General features: G+C 36.5%; 1 protein-coding gene across 3 annotated transcripts in view; it reads right to left on the minus strand.

Annotated features, from left to right (window-relative positions):
* Window positions 1-24,460, minus strand: part of TBC1D32 (TBC1 domain family member 32) — a 268,104-nt gene that overhangs the window by 237,139 nt on the left and 6,505 nt on the right. For all 3 annotated transcript variants that reach the window (XM_049900015.1, XM_049900007.1, XM_049900000.1), the window contains 2 exons: window positions 15,690-15,851; window positions 4,879-5,056 (listed from right to left, as the gene is read on the minus strand). In XM_049900015.1, the coding sequence (XP_049755972.1) occupies window positions 4,879-5,056; window positions 15,690-15,799 (288 nt within the window). In that variant the 5' untranslated portion in view covers window positions 15,800-15,851. The remainder of the gene's footprint in view (window positions 1-4,878; window positions 5,057-15,689; window positions 15,852-24,460) is intronic.

Genomic DNA, 24,460 nt, shown 5'->3' on the forward strand with positions numbered 1-24,460 from the left:
GCTGTCTTCCATATTTCTTGGCATAAACAAGTGAGCACCTCCAGCACTGCATCTGTTTGTTAAAACATCTCAATTGATATTCCATCAATTCCTGGAGCCTTGTTTTTCACCAATGCCTTCAGAGTCCATATGCAAGTTCAAGCTGAAACTGAAGAAAATCAGAGCAAGTCCACGAGAGCCAAAATTTGACCTTGAGTATATCCCACCTGAATTTAGAGACTATTTGAAGAATAGATTTGATGCATCGAACACTAGTGACTGAAGACCAGACGAGTTGTGAAATGAAGTCAAGGACATCATACATGAAGCAAGCAAGAGGTCATTGAGAAGACAGGAAAGAAAGAGAAGACCAAGATGGATGTCAGAGGAGACGCTGAAACTTGCTCTTGAGCGTCAAGCAGCTAAAGCAAAAGGAAGAATTGATGAAGAACTGAACAGAAGATTTCAAAGGGCCTCTGGAGAAGACAAAGTAAAGTATTATAAGGACATGTGCAAAGAGCTGGAGATGGAAAACCAAAAGGGAAGAACATGCTCGGCGTTTCTCAAAACTGAAAGAACTGAAGAAAAAATTCAAGCCTCGAGTTGCAATACTGAAGGATTCTATGGGGAAAATACTAAATGACGCAGGAAGCATCAAAAGAAGATGGAAGGAATACACAGAGTCATTATACCAAAAAGAATTAGTCGATGTTCAACCATTTCAAGAGGTGGCATATGATCAGGAACCGACAGTACTGAAGGAAGAAGTCCAAGCTGCTCTGAAGGAATTGGCAAAAAACAAGGCTCCAGGAATTAATGGAATATCAACTGAGATGTTTCAACAAACAGATGCTGTTGTACCTAGGGCCACTATAAATCGGAACTGACTCCACAGCACCTAACAACAAGAAATTGAGTGGAATTCAAGATATTCTGATTAAGATATGAGAAGTGAGGGCAAAAATCAATGAGGTTAGTTGAAACACACACTCTGAAAGGCAGGGGAAAGGCCATGCATCCAACCAAGGAAAGAAACTACTCAAGATAATTCCCAATGAAAGAGTTAAAAGTCTAGCAACAAGATGGAGTTTAGGTTGCTCCCAGGAGGCAGTTCAAATGTAGAGTCAAAGGAACAGTATCTTCTTTACCAGAAGAAACTTAACAGGAAAGACAAGCCCTGGACTTGTCTGAAGGTTGGAGAAGACAGGTGAACTATTCAGCACAGCGGTACTATATTAGTCTTCTATTACTGCTGTAACAAAGTACCACAAATTTACTGGCTTAAAACAACACAAATTTCTTATCTTAGTCTAAAATAAGTCAGCCAGGCTGTATTCCTTCTAGAGGCTCTATAGAAGGAACCACATCCTTGCTTTTTCAGCTTCTAGAGGTCACCTGCATTCCTTGATCATGGCTCTCCTCCATCTTCAAAGCCAGCAGTCACATCACTCTACTTCCATGATCATATCTCCTCTGACTCTGACCTTCCTGTTGCTCTTTTATAAAGATCCTTGTGATTACATTAGGCTCACCCGCATAACCCAGGATAATATCCCATTTAAAAATCCTTAATTTAATCACATCAGCAATGTTCCTTTAGCCATGTAAAATAACATATGTACAGGTACTGGGGGTTAGGATGTGGACATCTTTAGAAGTGGGAGACTTTTTTTTTCTGCCTACTGTAGACACCAAAGCATGGGTTTCAAGGAGAAGCTTCCTTGAAAGCAAAAAAAAAACAGTAAATGCCTTAAAGGTTCACACCATGCAAGTGTAATAGGTGACAATTATCACAAACTCACTTTCTCCATATAAAGTGCACACCTGGGGTTCCCTTAAAAAAAAAAAAAAAAAAACTGCCATCAAGTGGATTCCAACTCATAGCGACCCTATAGGACAGAGTAGAACGGCCCAAAGAGTTTCCAAGGAGCACCTGGTGGATTCGAACTGCCAATCTTTTGGTAAGCAGCTGTAGCTCTTAACCTCTACACCACCAGGTTTTCCAGGGTTCCCTTAGAACATTACAAAATAGCTTTTACACTACAAAACAACATAATGTCTGTGTTGTACTACACTGAATACTGTGGGGGAAGAGGAAGATAAAAATTGCAAGAGGAAGAATACGAATTTTTAAATCTTAATTATACTAGAAGTAATCCTCTAACTTCCCAGCAGTAGAAAATGACCCAGAGAAGCTCCAGTTAGAAATCATACAGAACCACAAGTAAGATATTTTCTATTTGAGTGCATCTCTGGATGGCATCCATTTCAGAATATCTTTTAAGAGATAGCAATAACAATAAAAACTAACATTTATAAAAGAGCAACTGTGTGCCAGGCACTGTTCGAAGCACTTGAGACATATTAATTCAGTTAATATTCTCAAAGACCCTATGAGGTAAGAGGAATTATCATGCCCATTTTAATAACCAGAAACACTAAGGCACAGTGAAGTTAAGATATTCATTTGTCCAAAGTCACACAGTAAGTGGTGAAACTGGGATTTGAACCTAAGCAGTCTTTGGGTAGTATGGCACAGAATAAAGACAATAGGCTTTGGAGGAAAAGAGGTCAGGGCTTAAATTCAGGCTCCAACCTATCAATGTAAGTTTGCAAACTACTCACCTATTATTATAACCCTCACTTTTTCATTTGTAAAATGGGTTAATAATACCTACAGTGAACATAAAACCAAGGACAACTACCAATATATGGTACCATTGTAAGTTGCCATCAAGTCAGCTGAGACTCATGGCAACTTCAGTTAAAACAGAAAAAAAAAATGTTGTCCAGTACTGTGCCATTTCCATGATCTTTGCCATTGTTGAGGCCTTTATGTTAATCCATCTCATTGAGAGTTTTCTTCATTTTTGCTGACCCTCCAAACTACCAAACATGGTGTCCTTCTCTAGCGATTCTTTTTTCCTGATGACATGTCCAAAGTAAGCAAGATGAAGGAATCAAAGTAACAGGTTGCTACTATTTCTATCTTTCCAGCACTATTTTGCAACTAATAAGCAAGATAGCAATGCTAAAATTATTTATTCAATGTTATTCATAGAAAAATTAAGACAATTTTTTTAAGCCCAGCACGTCACATCAATTTTGAAGACATTAATCAATAAGAACAGCAGTATTTAACATAATGAATGACTGATATATTTTCAGAGACTCTTTTAATTCTTAACATATTAATCCAGTCTCTTTTTGGTCAGTCACATGAAAGAGAGTCTTCTTTTACTAGGTAAAGATATACCCAAATATCTCCCAGAGGTTGGCCACACTGAAAAAGATTTCGTAATAGTTCTAGCAATCATATGCTTCATTCCAGAAGTCCAGGGATCCCATGCCTTCTTGATCAGCATAGTTCACTTTCAGTTCAGTTAGTTTCTTCTGAAACAAAGTCATCTTCATATGGTAGACATTTGAAAATTCAGAAATTCCCTGTGGACATCCCAAAGGAAGCCATAGAAACTTAAAGCACAATTTCTTTTCAAGAATCAAAACAAAATAAAAAACATCTTTTGGAATTATTACTCCATTTCCATAAAAGCTTTGCAATTCTTCAAAAATCTAAGGTTATGAACTAGAAATAATTTAATATTTGGGAATTAGCAACCTCTCAACTGCCAGCTACTCTCAACCCCATTTAAATCTGATTGCTTGTACTTCTTAGAACAAATTAACAATGCTTCTTTCTTTTCTCTTGAGTTTCAATTTCAGTGTATTTAGACAGTTCATCAAATAAGTAGAAAAGTATAATCTGTGAGCCCCAAAGCCCTAAAGTCGGGTTTTCTGTGCCTTTTAACCCCAGAAAGTCCTCAATCTGAAGAAGCAGTTCAGTTGATCTACTGAACAAGTCATCTGGTTGCATCAAATTAAACTAAAATCTCTATATCCCAGCTTCTTCCAAACAGTCCATCAATAAAGAATGATTAAGGGATACAACACAAAGAAAATTCACAATCTTTTTCACTTCCTCCATCACATCAGGTAACCAACCTGACTTGCAAAATTCATAACTCATCACAATCCAGCTAAACAGTGCAATAGAGCTAAACATTTAAGCTCTGTTTTGAATACTTCCAAAACTATTTCTCCTTCAATCATGCAGTCCCAACTGTGACCAATACACGTACATTTTTCACATTTCACCCAGATTTCTCAAATCCCTTTCAGTGTATGGTTAGGATCTACCTGTCCTTCTATGATTGTTAATTAAATGACAATGTTTTGCAACAAGTATCAGGTAGGGTTCACACTGACACCAGAACAGATTTCATTTGGCCTGAACATGGAAGTTCATAGCACATGCATGGGCTCTAACCTAGCTGGTTTCTACTGTTTTCTATGAGGGCTAATCTAGTAAGTGGCCTTTCTCTCAGCTCTGCTGTTGCCAAATGACAAGTATTCCAATCATCTAGTTTTATAAAGTGGAAGGCCTCAAATCTTTTGACATCTAGAAAAGTTTAATGTTTTAAAACTAACACAATTCACAGTAACCTTCATCTCCAGGGATTACATAAAGGACATGCCTTATCTCCATATCTGACTTATAATATAATTAAACTTTAATTAGTAATGATTAACTCAGAATAAAACATTTTGTTTAAGTAAAGCTTAAGTATATTTGTTTCAATCCTAATTATTTTTCAAAAATTCCAAAACCCATTAGTTTATTCCCTTATCTTAAAAAAAATTGTCTCAAATATAATTAACACTGAATATACAATTCAGTTATTTCATGAACTAAACCTTTAATATTTGGTTATTTTATTGTTTTTCTTCTGAATCTTAAAACTAAAAAACAGAAAAAAAATCTAATTAAAAAAGAATTTATTGAAGCTAGTGATTATTAAACACCATTTCAAGACATAAATGCCAAATGAAGCAACACACCTGGTTGAATGATGAGTCACTATCAGAGCAATTGTCTGTGCAGTAACTATTGCTTTTCTCCTTTTGGAGTTTCTTCTGCCTCTCTTGAATTCGTAACTCATCTTCTTCAAACTTGTTAATCATAGATTCCACCACCACTATCATGATGTTCTTCAAGGAATGCATCATTTCTTTGTACCTTTAAATTCAAAAGTAGTCTTAATAAAAGAAAGTCTACCAGCACAAATATAAACAGTCAACTAAGTGAAACTACTTAATTTTTTTTCTATAAAAAAGAGCTGTCCCTTTAAGAATGCAATTCTAAAGAGAAAAACTAAGTCATTTTTCCTTAAAGAACAAATGCTATAACAGAATTCACTGGACAGGTATAAAAATTAATAGGTAACCCAAAGAGTGTATTATTCCTTTTTTTTTCAGCTGGTCACATGGACCAGTAAAATTAACAGAATCTGAGATAACAAGTTCCAAGGTATAGGTTCCAGTAGCTAGCAACAAAGGCAACAGTTAATATCATATCCTCCCAAAGCTCAGCCTACTTGATACTTCACTCTTATTCCTTGTTTTATTTCTATCTCTTTCTCTATCTTCCTCTCCTTTATTTTGTTCCTTCCCTTATCCCCTGCCAGTACTTTGTCTATAGGTACCCCTAGCCATAACTGAGACCTGCTATATACACTCAGGACCTGAAAAAGAGGTAAGCTACCAGTGGGTCCTTTCAAACAGAGAGCTAGAGAACTCACTGTCAGGTATGTTAGAAAAGGGATTCCTAAAATTGGTAACAGTGTGAACTGGAAAACTTCTAAGATCCCTTTAGCTCCACAGGTCTAAAAATCTCAAGAAGAAATTGTAACAAATCTTTCCACTTATTAAGTGCAAATTCCTAAGCCTCCATAAGAACATTAGACTGTGATGATATCCCCAAAAACCACAGGAATAGAATTTTAGAACCAGAACGAACCACAAAAACAATCTAGCCCTTTACTGTATAAATAAGGAAAATGTGAACAGGACAACTGAAATCTCTATATTTAAAACAAAAAGAGATGAAGACGTAAATAAACATAGTGAATAAAGTACTAAATTTAGTATCAGAAAAACTGGATTGCACTACTGACTACTGTACTTACCAGCTCTGTCATAAGTCTCAATTTCCTCAACTATATAACAAGATAAAAAGTATATAACCTAGCTGACCTATTTCACATGGCTGTAGCAAGAAAAAAATGGGAATACATATCTGAAAGTGTTTTGTAAAATATAAAACACTGCACATATATTTATTATTTATCATTATAATAATGGAAATGCACTAGTAAAATAAGCACAAAAACTTTCCTATCTGTATTTCCAGTTAATATGTCATTGTAACTGCATAAATCAAAAGAAGGCTAGGTACTATCTATCATAAGAGCAATGAAAACATACTGAAAGATTTGGAGGAAAAAATTAGCTGAGATTTTAATGGTTAAAGGAATTTTAAAACATATTTATATTTTACGTATATAAATTATACATAATTCTTAATACATAATTTATAACAATAAAATGGAAACCCTGGTGGTGTAGTTGTTAAATGCTATGGCTGCTAACCAAAAGATCAGCAGTTTGAATCCACCAGGCGCTCCTCAGAAACTCTATGGTGCAGTTCTACTCCGTCCTATAGGGTTGCTATGAGTCAGAATCAACTAGATGGCAATAGGCTTTTTTTTTAACTGTAGAATGTATGTAACATATATAGTTACTTTTTTTTTAAGCCCCAGATATTAGAAGAAAAACTAAAATACCAAGAGTAGATGGGAACAGATTAGGAACACAGGGGAAAAAACACCGAAAAGAACTGCTATAGAGGTGAGAACCCGCGGAAGATCCAAATTTAAAGTACAGTGATATAAAGAGCAGGAAAGAGACCTGGAACACTCCTTAGACTAATTAGGTAAGTACATATAGAATAATATAGAATAACTGAGCCAGGAGGAACCAGCTTTCTCCTCTATAAATTCTAAACTGCAAGAAACAAGGAAGCAAGACAATGCCCTAGTTGCAATCGATAGATTACCAAAGTCTGCTCTCTCCTTTCACAAGACTAAGCTACACTTCCCAGCCTCCTTTGCAGCTAAGTACAAACGTGTAAACAACATAAAGTCTCTCTCCTCTTAAGTTTCAATTTGTTGATTTAATGAAGAAGTATAAAATTAAATCCCAATGATAGACAGTCTAAAAGCACAGCATAATTGAAATCCATTGAAAATTTGTAAGTTTCATTAGAGAACGTTTCCTCCAAGGCTTTTAGAAAACTCCAACATGAATTCATGCAAGAAATACCAATGAAATGGCCACAAGGAAAGATAAGAATAATAATTTTTAAAATTAAATTAAAAAAAAAAAAAAGCTAGAGAGCCAGACCCTCAATATCAAGTTATATGAACTAGAACTGAATAGCAGTCACTGCAGTTTTGGAAAAGCTAAAGAAAAACAGATCTAGAATAGAACATGGTCACCAGTAAATAGATTCCTTTATACTCCAAGAAGTTCAAAAATAAAGATTATTAAAAAAAAAAAAGAAGCTCTAGGAGTTAGTAAATAAATTCCACACTAATTAACACCGAAAATTTACATAGTAAGAACTTACACTCATTGAAAGATAAATATAGGAGAGATCCACCACTCATCTGTCAGTTTGTTGTACTATGGTGGCTTGCATGTTGCTGTGAGGCTGGAAGTTAGGCTACCAGTATTTCAAAAACCAGCAGGGTCACCCATGGTGGACGGATTTCAGCAAAGCTTCCAGATTAAGACAGACTAGGAAGAAGGAACCGGCAACCTACTTCTAAAAAAATTGGCCAGTGAAAACCTTATGAATGGCAGCAAAACACTGATATATTGTCAGAAGATGAGCCCCACAGGTTGGAAGGTGCTCAAAATACGACTGGTGAAGAGATGCTTACTCAGAGTAGAGTTAACCTTCATGATGTAGATAGAGTAAAGCTTTTCGGACCTTCATCTACTGATGTGGCATGACTCAAATGAGAAGAAACAGCTGCAAACATCCATTAATAATCAGAACGTGGAACGTATGAAGTGTGAATCTAGGAAAATTGGAAGTCATCAAAAAAGAAACGGAACACATCAAGACTGATATCCTAGGCATTAATGAGCTGAAATGGACTAGTAATGGCAATTTTGAATTGGACAATCATATGGTCTACTATGCTGGGAATGACAAATTGAAGAGGAATGGCATCCCATTCATCATCAAAAAGAACACTTCAAGATCTACCCTAAATTATAATACTGTCAATGATAGGATTATATCCATACGCCTACAAGGAAGAACAGTAAATATGACTATTATTCAAATTTACGTGCCAACCACTAATGCAAAAGATGAAGAAACTGAATATTTTCACCAACTTCCACAGTCTGAAATTAATCAAACACACAATCAAGGTGAATTGATAATGACTGGTGATTGGAATGCAAAAGTTGAAAACAAAGAAAAAGAACTGGTAGCTGGAAAATACAGTCTTGGTGATAGAAATGATGCTGGAGATAGCATGGTAGAATTTTGCAAGACCAACAAATTATTCACAGCAAATATCTTTTTTCAACAACATAAACAGAGACTATACACATGGACCTCACCAGATCAAATACACAGGAATCAAATCAATTATATCTGTGGAAAGTGACAAAGGAGAAGCTCAATATCGTCAGTCAGAATAAGGACATGGGTCGACTGTGGAACAGACCATCAATTGCTCCCACCCAAGGTCAAGGTGAAGCTGAAGAAAATTAAAATAAATCACAGGAGCCAAAGTACAACCTTGAGTATATCCCACCTGAATTTAGAGACTGTCTCAAGAATAGATTTGACACACTAAATACTAATGACCAAAGACCAGATGAGTTATGGGAAGATATCAAGGACATCATACATGAAGAAAGCAAAAGGTCATTAAAAAAGAAAGAAAAGACCAAAAGAGATGTCAAGAGAGACTGTGAAGCTCGCTCTTGAATGTAGAGTAGCTAAAAAGAATGGAAGAAACGATGAAGTAAAAGAGCTGAATGGAAGATTTCAAAGGGTGGCTCAAGAGGACAGAGTAAAGTATTATAATGAAATGTACAAAGACTTGTAGTTAGAAAACCGAAAGGGAAGAACATGCTCAGCATTTCTCAAGCTGAAAGAACTCAAGAAAACAAGCCTTGAGTTGCCCAATTTTGACGGATTCTATATGGGCAAAGTATTGAACAATGCAGAAAGCATCAAAAGAAGAGGGAAGGAATGCACAGAGTCACTGTACCAAAAAGATATGGTCAATGTTCAAACATTTCAGGAGGTAGCATATGATCAAAAACTGATGGTACTGAAGGAAGAAGACCAAGTGCACTGAAGGCACTGGCAAAAACAAGGCTCTGGGGACTGACAGAATATCAAGAGAAATGTTTCAACAAACAGATGCAGCGCTGAGGTGTTCACTCATCTATGCCAAGAAATTTGGAAGGCAGCTACCTGGTCAACCGACTGGAAGAGATCCATTATTTGTGCCCATTCCAAAGAAAGGTGATCCAACAGACTGAGGAAATTATCAAACAATATCATCAGTATCACAAAAAAAAAAAAAAAACAAGAAAAATTTTGCTGAAGAAAATTCAAAAACAGTTGCAGCAGTACACCAACAGGGAACTGTCAGAAATTCAGGCCGGATTCAAAAGAGGACATGGAATGAGGGATATCATTGCTGATGTCAGATGCATCTTGGCTGAAAGCAGAAAATACCAGAAAGATGTTTTCCTGTGTTTTATTGACTATGCAAAGGCATTTGACTGTGTGGATCATAACAAATTACGGATAAAACTGTGAAGAATGGGAATCCCAGAACACTTAATTGTGCTCATGAGGAACCTGTACATTGAATAAGATGCAACCAATCAAATAGAATGAGGGAATACTGCACAGCTTAAAATCAGAAAAAGTGTGTGTCACAGCTGGGTCCTTTCACCATATTTATTAAATCTGTATGCTGAGCAAATAATCCGAGAAACCGGACTAAATGAAGAAGAATGTGGTATTAGGATTGGGGGAAGACTCGTTAACAATCTGCGATATGCAGATGACACAACCTTGCTTGTTGAAAGTGAAGAGGACTTGAATCACTTATTGATGAAGATCAAAGACTACACCCTTCAGTGTGGATTACATCTCAACATAAAGAAAACAAAAATCCTCACAACTGGACTAATAAGCAACATCGTGATAAATTGGAGAATATACTGAAGTCAAGGATTTTGTTTTACTTGGATCCACAATCAACACCCATGGAAGCAACAATCAAGAAATCAAACGATATATTGCACTGGGCAAATCTCCTCGAAAAGACCTCTTTAAAGTGTTAACAAGCAAAGATGTTACCTTAAGGAGTAATGTGCACTCGACCCAAGCTATGGTATTTTTCAATGGCCTCCTATGCATGCAAAAGTTGGACAATGAATAAAGAAGACTGCAGGAGAATTGATGCCTTTGAATTACAGTGTTGGTGAAGAATACTGAATATACCATGGACTGGCAGTAGAGCAAATGAATCTGTCTTGGAAAAACTACAGCCACAATGCTCCTCAGAAAGGAGAATGGCAAGACTTTGTCTCACATACTTTGGACATATAATCAGGAGGGACCAATGCCTGGAGAAAGACATCATGCTTGGTAAAGTACAGGGTCAGCAAAAAAGAGGAAGACCCTCAACAAGATGGACTGACACAGTAGCTGCAACATTGGCTCAAACATAGCGAAGATTGTGAGGATGGCTCAGGACCAGGCAGCATTTTGTTCTGTTGTACATAGAGTCCAGAACCAACTTGACAGCACCTAACAACAACCACAACACAGGACAGAGCCTACAAATGAATATTTTTCCATGTGCAAACATTTAAAAAATAAATATCAAAATGTTTAACTAGGAAAGTGATTTGTAATTTTTACAGTAAAAATATTAATGGATGTGTTGTGCTTATATTTGCCGTAAATAATTTCTGAAGATAAACCAAAAAAATAACAATTTGAAAGAAAACATACATGCTCTGTAGAACTTAAAATCTTTCATCTATGGTTCACATAGCAGAAGACAAACATTCATTAAATCACTTAAGAGCCTTGCAAGGTAAGTATTATTGTATTAATTTTTACACATGGATGAACTAAAACACATGAAAACTAAATGGCTTATCCAGAGATAAAAAGTCATTTCCTAACAGTCCCATATAAAACTCTGCTGTTAGCATTAAAATATCTTCATTATCTGCCCAATAAAATATTTTAGTACTCCTCTTAGAATATGCTAATACTGCTAGAAATAGACTAGTAGGAATTTATAATATTATCTAAACATGGCGATGAAGTCATTTTTTTTGTTTTTCTCCAAATCAAGAAATAAGAAAGGTTCATCTCTATGCCTTTTACTTTATATTAGTTGTATTTTTTATGTGCTTGCTGAATTTACCTGTAGCTGTACACTGTCACTTTGTTCACATAATATTTATTTAAATAATAAAATCATTTGTCACAAAGGGGAAGAGCTCTTGCCCAAAGTAATAAATACAAGTTCTACTGCTTAAAAATTAATTAGATTTAATGCCTTAAAATACAATAAGCTCAGGTACATATTTAATTTTTCTGATACTGGCAAGATGAGCTACATATACTAAGCTCCAACACCTGCTTTTGAGCTGCAATAGAAAGCAAACATGGCCCAACCTGTACAGAAAATCAATGGCAAAATTACCTAGAGAGATCCCATACATCCAAGTTCAGAGATTAAAATTAGAAAAGCAAATGCATCCGTCCAAATCATTATCAAAACTAAACTTGGGGGATCCAAATTAAGAAGGTTTTACTGCCAATCAAATTTGTGTGAAGCTTTTATGAGAATCAAAAAACTTTGCCATCTACCTTCAGAAAGCAATTTTTAAATTTAGATAATATTAAAATGCTTGCTACTCTAAGATTAGAAACACCTAAACTTAAGAATAAACAGAAAAAAAAAAGTTGATTTTGACTCATAGCAACCAAAGGGTTGGCACTTCAAATCCGCCAGGCACTCCTTGGAAACTCTATGGGGCAGTTCTACTCTGTCCTAGAGGGTTGCTATGAGTCAGAAACAACTCGATGGTGCTGGGTTTGGTTTTTGGGTTTTATGGAGAACATTGTTAAAGGACTGAAGGTCATATATGAATATACCAGAGTTGGACCCTTAGGAATTTACACACTGGATTAGCAAGGAGTCAATAACGCAAATAGCTGAAAAAAGAACATGAATTCCTACAGGGCAGCATACAGTGGAGAGTGTCCCAGAAAGACAAGCCCCACATTGGGCTCCAATACCAAACAACTTTACCACCTTTACAATCACTTAATTTGCCTCTCTGAACCTATAAAATGTGGGCTTAGAATACCTGATATCTAAGGTATTTTCCAGCATGAATATCCTGAAGTTCTGTAGAATTAAAACTAATATAATAAAAACCAAGCTCATTAGTGACTTACTTTTTTAGTCTTCTGTGACTCCCATCAGGTTGAGTGTCCCCTCTAAGAATCTTTGTTAGTTCTCCCTAGTATCCATCCTCCCTCTCTTCCCATGAAGTATTAGAACTCCTCCCTTAAGTTTTCACTGTGGGCCCATGGTCAACAGGTAGATATTAAACTTCCCAGTATCCATTGCAGATATAGGTGTGGACATGTGACCAAGTTTTAGTCAATGAAAAGTGAATTTAAAAAAAAGAAAAGGAAGTTACTTGCCCTCCACTCTCTCTTTCCTTGGCCAGGCTGAAGAACAGTGTGAAGTACTAACTTCCACCATGCAGATGAAGGTAACACCTCAGGACAGGGATTGGCAAACTATGGCCTATGGGCCAAATCTGACCTACCACCAGCAGTTTGTAAAAAAAGAAAAAGTTTCATTGGAAAACACACGGGCTCTTTCATTCACATATTGTCTACGCCTACTTTAGTACTTCAACAGCTCGCAAAGCCTAAAATATTTATAATGCTGCCCTTTACAAGGAAAAGTTTATCATTCCCTGCCCTAAGACATGATGGAACAACAAAATAAAACAAACCAGCCTCCCTGGATGGACCCAATGGCAGATCTGCCTACGCACACTACACTAATGAACTTCTGAACTATCACGTAAGAGAAAAAAAATGGTCTTGTTTGTCGTTGTTGTTGTTGTTGTTGTTAGGTGCCATTGAGTTGGCTCTGACTCATAGCAACCCTATATATGACAGAATGAAACATTGCCTGGTCCTGTGTCATCCTCACAATCACTGTTATGTTTCAGCCCATTGTTGCAGCCGCTATGTCTATCCATCTTGTAGAGGGTCTTGCTTGATTCACTGTATTTTGGTTTCTCTTTGTCACAGCTGCTTAATGTGTATTTCAACTAATACACCTTTCCTCTATATGTCCAAGTGACCTTTTGCATGTATCATGCCATTTACTATACCAAAAGGAAAATATCTATTTAGGTTTCTATTTCAGTGTAATGTCAAACACCTCATTACATCCAATAATCATATGGATTACTGGAGGGTAGGAGGTACCCTATTCATCTATACTGCCCCAGAAACTAACGTATATTAGCCACTCTTTAAATGTGTGATAGGTATATGATTGATGAGGAAGAAAAAAAGAGAAAATTACATATTGCTAAAGCCAGAATTACTTCAAATATCAATGAAATAAAGCTGATTATACTGGCGAGAGAAACTTTAATTTATTCAACAAATACCTATTTATTAAGCACTTAAGATATGACAGGCATTTTTTTACACACTAAGAACACAGAAATAGACAAAAATTGTGAAATTTTATGTCTATATAGAGCTTATGATCTATATAATTAAGAATATATAATTACAGAAAAATATCTTTATAAATATATAATTATAGAACAATATCACACACAAGCAAAATTTTGCTGAAGATCATTCAAACACGGCTGAATTCAGCCCGGTTTCAGAAGAGGATGTGGAACCAGGGATATCATTGCTGATATCAGATGGATCCTGGCTAAAAGCAGAGAATACCAGAAGGATGTTTACCTGTGCTTTATTGACTATGCAAAGGCATTCAACTGTGTGGATCATAACAAATTATGGATAACATTGAGAAGAATGGGAATTCCAGAACACTTAATTGTGCTCATGAGGGACCTTTACATAGATCAAGAGGCAGTTATTTGGACAGAACAAGGGGATACTGATTGGTTTAAAGTCAGGAAAGGTGTGCGTCAGGGTTGTATTCTTTTACCATACCTATTCAATCTGTATGTTGAGCAAATAATACGAGAAGCCAGACTATATGAAGAAGAACAGGGCATCAGGATTGGTGGAAGGCTCATTAACAACCTGTGTTACGCAGATGACACAACCCTGCTTGCTGAAAGTGAAGAGGACTTGAAACACTTACTAATGAAGATCAAAGACCACAGCCTTCAGTATGGATTGCACCTCAACACAAAAAAAACAAAAATCCTCACAACTGGACTAATGAGCAACATCATGATAAACAGAAAAGATTGAAGTTGTCAAGGATTTCATTTTACTTGGATCCACAATCAACAGCCATGGAAGCAGCAGTCAAGAAATCAAAAGACACATCGCATTGGGTAAATCTGCTGCAGAGGACCTCTTTAAAGTGTTGAAGAGCAAAGACGTCACCTTGAAGACAAGGGTGCGCCTGACTCAAGCCTTGGTATTTTCAATCTCATCATATGCATGTGAAAGCTGGACAATGAATAAGGAAGACCAAAGAAGAACTGATACCTTTGAATTGTGGTGTTGGCAAAGAATACTGAATATACCATGGACTACCAAAAGGACGAACAAATCTGTCTTAGAAGAAATGCAACCAGAATGCTCCTTAGAAGCAAGGATGGCGAGACTGCACCTTACATATTTTGGACATGTTGTTAGGAGGGATCAGTCCCTGGAGAAGGACATCATGCTTGGCAGAGTACAGAGTCAGCGGAAAAGAGGAAGACCCTCAACGAGGTGGATTGACACAGTGGCTGCAAGAATGAGCTCAAGCATATCAACGATTGTAAGGATGGTTCAGGACCAGGCAGTGTTTCGTTCTGTTGTGCGTAGGGTTGCCATGAGTCGGAACCGACTTGACGGCACCTAACAACAACAAATAGAGCTTATATTCTAGTGGGAAGACATTGGAAATAAACAGAAAAAAAGCAAACACAAATATTCCCCTTTATTAATCAGTGGCAATAAGTACAAAGGAGAAAAATAAAACAAAGTAAGAGAGTGAGAAGGTAACAGGGAAAGGCTACTCTTTTACACAGGAAGTTAGGAAAGTTCTTTCTGATAAAGTAGCATTTGAACAAAAACCTAAAAAAAAGGGAAGGTGCAAACCACAAAAACATTAGGGAAAAAAACATTCTAGGGAGTGAAAGCAACAGGAGTGCAAAGGCCCTGAGGGATGGACTTGCTTCGCTTTTTGTGAAAGAGCAAAGAGACCAGTGTGCTGCAGCAGGGTTAAGAGGGAATGTGCCAAGAAATGAAGTAGGCAAGGAAGCAGAAGGCTCGTGCTGAGCCTTGCGGGCCACAGGAAGAGCTCTGGATTTTACTCTGAGTGAGATGTGAAGACTGGAAAGTGAGCAGAAGAGTGACATGATGTGATGCATTGTGTTTTAGAGAATCATTCCAGCTGTTATGAGGGAAACACTGTAGGCATAAGGTAGAGGTGTTTTTAAGGAAACTTGTTGAGACAAAAATTACTTTAAAATATTATTGTGAGCATACTCACTCTTTAGATTCCTGAGTTTTCTTAGTAACATGCTGTACAACTGTGTCATAGCCAGATTCTTCACCCTGATTCTGATCAGATGTGCATTTTTCCATTTCTTCTTCAATCATAGACCCCAAAGTGTTGCATATGTATTGTCTAAGGTATTTCACAAATTCATAGCTGAAACAAATATTGAAAAATAAATCCAGTCAATATGATAAGCTCACTTATTAACCATATCGACAAAAACATGTTAGCGCAGAAAAGTTTGTGACATAATGAGATTTCTTATTTATAACTAGGATTAAATTGATCATTCATCACAAATCATCAAGCTAATCTGGGTTTTTGTTTTGCTTTCATCTGGAATATTTGGAAAAAAAAAAGAAGATGACCGCACCGAGGAAGAGGTGAAAGTTCAGGACCAACAACTTTCCGTGGGTTAGAAGTCTTTTCACATTCTTTTTAAATATATGCCCCTATCTTTAATGTACGATACTTGAGAATAGGCAAAGCAGCTGTTAAAGATTTTCATAATTATTCAGCTGATAAGGAAACCCAGACTAGAATAACAGTAATTATGAAAGAATAAATAGGAAAAGGTTAAACTCCAATCATCAGAACAGAAATGTTTTAGTACACAAAAGCGGTAATTCAGACCTAATTTCCACTAATCAGCTTTTGCCTGACTACATTTAAAAAGAGAAGTGTCTCAGACAATTAAATACATTGGACATTCTTCTTCTTACTGTTGGTTTGATGGTCATACCAAAAATAATTTGCCAACCAAGATATTATAGCAAACCTGAGAAGGTGAAAACTCTGCAAAGTAGATAATTCATAGAAACACTTACTGAAAATAAAGGGCTATAATTTATCATGACTTTATAAAGGTAAAACTTTTTGTGGTCTCTCTAATGACAAAGATAAATTAGGATGGATACTTTTATAACTATCACTATATTCAAGAATTACAGTCAAATATATCACTGTATAAGAGCCTCATATATATATAGCACAGGAGATAAGGGGACCCTGAATCATTTGCTTGCTACTATTATCAGAATTGACTGGACGGCAGTGGGCAGTGGGTATTACGCTACTTGGTACTACTACTTCCTACTCAATGGCAACGGGTGTTCTGTGTGGTATGTTATGGGTCCATCATGGTCCCCAGCATATAGTCTTCAGTCTAATACTCACTGAATGTTCCCCAAGTAAGAGCTATCTCAGGCAGATGTTGTTGTTGTTAGGTGCCATTGATTCGGTTCTGACTCACAGCAGACCTATGTACAATGAAACACTGCCTGGTCCTGCACCATCCTCACAATTATTGTTATGCTTGAGCCCACTGTTGCAGCCACTGTGTCAACCCAACTCTTTGAGGGTCTTCCTCTTTTTCACTGACCCTGTACTTTACCAAGTATGTCCTTCTCCAGGGACTGATCCCTCCTGATAACATGTCCAAAGTATGTGAGACATAGTCTCACCATCCCTGCTCTGAAGGAGCATTCTGGTTGTACTTCTTCCAAGACAGATTTTTTCGTTCTTTTGGCATTCCATGGTATATTCAATATTCTTTGCCAACACCACAATACAAAGATGCCAATTCTTCTTTGGTCTTCCTTATTCACTGTCTAGCTTTCACAAGCACATCAAACGATTAAAAACACCGCAGCTTAGGTCAGGCGCACCTTAGTCTTCAAGGTGACATCTTTGCTTTTCAAGACTTTAAAGAGGTCTTTTGCAGCATATTTGCACAATGCAACGCGTCTTTTGATTTCCTGACTGCTGTTTCCATGAGAGTTGATGGTGGATCCAACTCAAATGAAATCCTTGACAACTTCAATCTTGTCTCCATTTATCATGATGTTGCTCACTAGTCCAGTTGTGAAGATTTTTATTTTCTTTATGTTGAAGTGTAATCCATACTGAAGGCTGTAGTCTTTGATCTTCACCAGTAAGTGCTTCAAGTCCTCTTCACTTTCAACAAGCAAGGTAGTGTCATCTGCACAACACAGATTGTTGATGCATCTTCCTCTAATCTTGATGCCCTGTTCTTCATAGAGTCCAGCTTCTCAGATTATTTGCTCAGCATACAGATTAAATAGGTATGGTGAAAGGATACAACCCTGAAGCACACCTTTCCTGACTTTAAACCACACAGTATCTCCTTGTTCTGTTCAAATGACTGCCTCTTCATCTGTGCACGTGTGTCTCAGTTTGTCATACTGTAGGGACTTGTGTGTTGCTGTGATGCTAGAAGCTATGCCGCCGGTATTCAATACCAGCAGGTTTATCCATGGTGGACAGGTATCAGCTGAGCTTCTGGACTAACACAGACTAGGAAGAAGAACCAGGCAGTCTACTTCTGCATTCCAATCACCAGTAATTATCAATGCATCCAGATTGCATGCTTGATCAGTTTCTCCAGGTCATACTTTGGCTCTCATGGACTTGTTCTAATTTTCTTGAGTTTCAACTTGAACTTGCATATAAGTGGTTGATGGTCTGTTCTGCAGTTGGCCCCTGGCCTTATTCTGACTGATGATATTGGGCTTTTCCATTGTCTCTTTCCACATATGTAGTCAATTTGACTCTTGTGTATTCCATCTGGCAAGGTCCACGTGTATAGTCACCGTTTATGTTGGTGACAAAAGGTATTTGCAATGAAGAAGTCGTTCATCTTGCAGTGTTCTGTCATGTAATCTCTGTCATCATTTCTATCACTAAGACTACATTTTCCAGCTACCAGTCCTTCTTTTTTGTTTCCAACTTTCACAGTCCAATCACCAGTAATTATCAATGCATCCTGATTGCATGTTTAATCAATTTCAGACTGCAGAAGCTGGTAAAAATCTTCAATTTCTTCATCTTTGGCCTTTGTGGTTGGTGCATAAATTTGAATAATAGTCGTATTAATTGGTCCTCCTTGTACTCATATAGATATTATCGTATCACTGACAGTGTGTTGTACTTCAGGATATATCTTGAAATGTTCTTTTTGATGACGAATGCAATGCCATTCCTTTTCAAGTTGTCATTCCCAGCATAGTAGACCATATGATCGTCTGATTCAGCATGGCCAATACCAGTCCATTTCAGCTCACTAATGCCTAGGATATCCATGTTTGTGCGTTCCATTTCATTTTTGATGATTTCCAATTTTCCTAGATTCGTACTTTGACCATTCCATTTTCCAATTATTAATGGATGCTTGCAGCTGCTTCTTTTCATTCTGAGTCATGCCATGTCAGCAAATGAAGGTCCTGAAAGCTTGACTTCATCCATATCATTAAGGTCAACTCTAGTTTGAGATGGCAGCTCTTCCTCAGCTGTTCTTTGAATGCCTTCCAACCTGGGGTGCACTTCTTCCTGCACTATATCTGACAGTGTTTCCCGGCTGTTCATAAGGTTTTCATTGACTAATTCTTTAATGCAAAAGTTGGAAACAAAGAAGAAGGATGGGTAGTTGGAAAATACGGCCTTGGTGACAGAAAAGAATCTGGAGATCACATGATAGAATTTTGCAAGACCAATGACTTTCTCATTCCAAATACATTTTTTCAACAACATAGATGGCGACTATGCATGTGGACCTAGCCAGATGGAATACACAGGAATCAAATTGACTATATCTGTGGAAAGAAGACAATGGAAAAGTTCAACATCATCAGTCAGAAAAAGGCCAGGGGCCGACTCGGAACAGACCATCAATTGCTCATATACAAGTTTGAGTTGAAGCTGAAGAAAATTAGATGACCTTGAGTATATCCCCCCTGAACTTAGAGACCATCTCAAGAATAGACTGATACATTGAACACTAATGACTGACTACCAGACGAGTTGTGGAATGATATCAAGGACATCATACCTGAAGAAAGCAAGAGATTATTAAAAAGACAGAAAAGAAAGAAAAGACCAAAAATGGATGTCAAAAGAGACTCTGAAACTTGCTCTGGAACATAGAGTAGCTAAAGTAAAAGGAAGAAATGATGAAGTAAAAGAGCTAACCAGAAGACTTTAAACAGAGGCTCGAGAAGACAAAGTAAAGTATTATAATGATATGTGCAAAAACCTGGAATTAGAAAACCAAAAGGGGAGAACACATTCAGCATTTCTCAAGCTGAAAGAAAAGAAAAAATTAAAAAAAAAAAAAATTAAATTGTAGACTCCGCAGATTCTTGGGAACTCATGGACTTGCAATGAGATAACATATAAAATGCTAGCACATGGCCCTGAATTTGGAAAAAAATCCCTCATAACTGTTAGATATTATTATCATCATTGCCCATTTTCTAAAATTTTGATTTGCTAATTATCACAGAACTTGGCCAGGTCCAACTTTTATAATCTATACAGAGAGCAAACCATTACAGATTTTCAGTATTGAAACTGTCACCCCACTTCGGCAATAAATCAAGCTAACTTAAGGTATAATGCTCCAACATTCTTAAAGTTTTTTTTTTTTTTTTGTATTTGAGTACCTCCCACCTGAATCTAGAGATGATCTCAAGAATAGGTTTGATGCACTGAACACTAATGCCCAAAGACCAGACAAGTTGTGCAATGACATCAAGAACATCATACATGAAGAAAGCAAGAGATCATTAAAATGACAGGAAAGAAAGAAAAGACCAAAAAGGATGTCAGGAGAGACTATGGGGTAGTTCTATTCTGTGCTACAGGGTTGCTATGAGTCAGAATCAACTCTACAACATATAACAACAGCTATTGTTTTATTATTACTATCATTATTAATAAATTTAAGACACCCTGTGTCATTGGCATTTAGCTCTCGTAGGCTCCAACTTGCCCTACGAGACTTATGTCCCATTACTACCCCAACATACCCAATACTTCCAATGTTTTATTTTCCTAAAGCCTTTGATGACGCTATTTCATCTACTTAGAACGCTTTTCACCTCCCTTCCTTCAGTAGGCTCATCTTTACAATCTAAAATGCTACCTCTTTGATAAAGCTTCTCCCAGTTTCCTTAAATCTGATATTCTCTTTCTCCCCCCAAACTCTAATAGTACGTTGTCCCCTAAAATTATGTTGTGAGAAGTCATATATATGACCTCCTGTAAACCCAGATTTTTATAGCCTTGAGAGCAAGATAGACTTGCTTGTCTGTGTATCATCGACAATACCTCACATATCCCACAGTGCCGTCAAGTCGATTCCAAAGTACAGGGACCCTAAAGCATAGAGTAGAACTGCCGCATGGGGCTTTCAAGGCTGCAAATCTTTACAGAAGCAGCCTGCTACATCCTTCTCCCACGGAGCCACTGTGTAGGTTCGAACTGCCAACCTTTCAGTTAACAGCTGAATGCTAAACCACTGCGCCGCCAGGGCTCCTTCCTTATACACAGTAGACATTTTATAAATACTTGGACTGAAATACAGCTTTGGGAAAAGGTTTCTCTCTTCACTTCTCACGTGAGTGTCAGTTTCAATTTTATTTGTCTTAGTAATTAGTTCCTTGTTCACTTTAACGTCTAATAAATTTTCAGGTAGTATTATACAATTGCTGCCCCCCTTCATTTCCCTACCCACAATACATGGTCTCTTCTTCCTATATACCCTCTCTAAGGAAAAAACAACAACAAAGAGGAAAGGAAAATAAAAAGGGTAAAGCAAAAGGAAACCTGCTCTTCCCAACTATCCATCACACATCTGGCACTAACAGCATTATCTTTCAGGACTCCCAGACTTGACACCATGGAGTGCTCTTTAACCTCTCCATCTCATGCATTCCACACTTATCCACTCCCTTATCCTTCCAGTCACCAACACTTGTTAATGTTTCCTGTACGTTTTACATTTCTATCATTCAGTGCAAAAGTCCATCAACTCAAACAGGGATTACTGCCGCAGATATCTTGCTTGTCTTCTCACTTTCATTCTCTTTCCCCTCATATTTATCTTGAACACTGTAGACACACTGATCTTTAAAAAATCACTGATTTCATTATTCACTGAGTTAAAGCCATTTTAATCATACAAGTACCTCTACTATGTCATGCTCATAATGACTCAATATTTATAAAAACTTATAAAATCTATAAAAACTTATGCCATGTTTAATAACTACATTTTAGAATATCCTTACCAGGTTTTACTTAAATCAGTTCTGCTACAATTTATGTCCTTTCAAGTCTGTTTTTAGCAGACTGTTCTGTGTTAACATTTTCAGACTCAATACATTCTAATTGTGCTGGAAAGGCCAAGAATATATTATACGAATAATACAGCCATGACTATGATGGACAATAAATATAACTTCCATTGATTTCTATTTCAATTGAGTTTATTAATATTCACTGTTTTAAGAACTGAGTCATTGGATTTTAAAATTTTCTAATAATAATGATTGGTATAGCTTTTTAAAATATATGATCTGTTCATCGACCTGACTGCAGCTAACAGCAGCAACGTAACTGTCGTATTACACTTTTAGAAACCTATGAATCAAATTTGGCTTCAGGTTTAAGTAGTAAATCTTACACTGATCAGCCTTGCAACCTTAGGCAAAACACCTAACCTTGCTAAATTTTGGTTTCTTCTTACATAACAGTAATGATAATCAGAATGTGAAAACTGTTACTTAGTATATACAATATTTTATTATACTCTGATACTTTTTTTTGCCAAATATATTACTACCTATATTTTACTAACTTTATTACTCTAAAAGTAATTTAATGAAGGAAAAAAAAATTTTAGTTTCAATGACACTATTACCAAATGAATACCAAATACAATTTTTCAAAATATCCCTCAAAAAGAGACATTAAAATCTAGGAGGATGGTTGTTGCTACTAAGAAAAGGCATGCTCACCTTACCACATTTCAGAAGCAGCTCAGTGAAAACACATAAGTGTTCCTAGTCATTTTGCTTTACTACTGATGAATATGAAATATTTCACATTTTACCAAGTTGAGAAAAAGCACATTGCCTTTTCCATTCTTTTCTTCTCCAACTGTACTGCCTAAACTTTTCAGAAAATCTAATGAGTTTTTCTACAGTAAACTCCTGACATGTTCAAAATGTTTATATCAAAATGTATACAGATACAAAGATTACTATCACAATGTAAGAATATAAAAAATCTGATTAGTAGATGTTTGTTTCAGGAAATTCAGCTATTTACACAATCAAGAAATATTTCAATCATATATAGAAAAAATTAACGGTAATATGTTTTGAAAAGATATTTTATTAGTGGTTTTAAAGTTATAAATTATAATGCTGACACTGGGAATTCCTAAAACATTATATTTCAGAATCAGGATTATTTTTTATAACAAAGTCATGTTTATGTATCATTTTTGTGCCCCAAACTCTATATAACAGAAACAACAAATATTTTACATTACCCACAACATTTTAAGCCAAAGAATATGCTTCTGACTCATGACAAACACAGTTGCTATAAATATATTCATTAATTATGAAAGCTCATATATAATCCTTGGAAACGTGTATCACTTTACAGAACTGATGTTTTCTTGACGTTATCACTTAAACACTCTGAAGGTCATTTATTAAAAAATTCACTGGGAAATTCTTTTACAAAATAAAGGATAAATTCAATTCAAGAAATATTATTGTATGCCTTCTCTATCAAACAAAAAATATAACCAATGAGAGGATCGCAAAGGTGAGTCTCTATATTAAAGACTACTACAATCATGTGGGGTGGTAAGTATTAAAAAAAAAAAAATACGATTCTAATTGAAATGCAAATAAATATAAGTTCTCAACCCTGGCTGCGCATTAGAATCCTCCAAAGAGCTTTTTAAAAAAACACCAAGGTCCAACCTCTACCAGTCTCCCTATAACACACCCCCCACCCCCAAGAAATTTTGATTCATTTGTTGTGAGGACCAGCATCAATATTTTTTTAACCGCCCCCAGCTGATTCTAGTATAGCTGAGGGTGAAAACCAGTGTTGGGTTAGTTTTATGGAGTCCCAGGTGGCCAATCTGAGTGTAAAAATTTATACAACACATACACAGATTAATGAAAGCAATGTTCTCTTCCCTGCCTCAATCCCCTTTCTTAGGCTTCAAATCATGCTACCACTTTTAGAAAAATGGTAAGTGACTGGCTCTTTTAAAGAATGTGTACAGGTAGAAGCAGAAAAATAGAAGGTTAGGGCAGATGCCAGATGGGGCAAATCCCCAATGGGGCTGTTTTGCCTATGCTATATTTTTCCTCCAAATGACTGGATTTTCCCCCATTTTATTTTCTTATTCTACCTGAAATTCCATCATTCATGGATTCAATTGTCTTAACCATTATCCTCATACAAAATGTTAATATTCCAGAGATACCAGTTTCCTCTACAAGTCTGTTTAACAAGATTATTTGTCTTCCTAATGCTAGGACATCAGGTGGATTTACAGAATCCACATTCTAAAAATGAAGATGGGGAAGCAGATAATTCTGAAGTATGAAAGACTTTGGGAAGTAAGATACTTAAGAGACTTAAGAACATTAAGTACTCAAGGAGAGTTAGGACAGAAAAGAAAGTGAAATGGAAGTATGAGAAACTGGACTAAATGACCTTTAAGATTCCATCCAATTCTAAGATTGTAAAATTCTAAGAAGATGCCAAAGATGCCAAAGACATTGCTCTCTCTTTTCCTCTCCTACATTAAAAGATTCTCTCCTCCTAAGACAAAGCTCTCAGGCTAGTGCAGCCAACACTCGAAGAGCTTACTATCGTTTATGAGTACAAACTGTTTATAACTTCAGCCTGGTTGCATTTTTGGCAAG

The sequence above is a fragment of the Elephas maximus genome, chromosome 1 (assembly GCF_024166365.1).
Source record: "Elephas maximus indicus isolate mEleMax1 chromosome 1, mEleMax1 primary haplotype, whole genome shotgun sequence".
Taxonomy (NCBI): Eukaryota; Metazoa; Chordata; class Mammalia; order Proboscidea; family Elephantidae; genus Elephas; species Elephas maximus.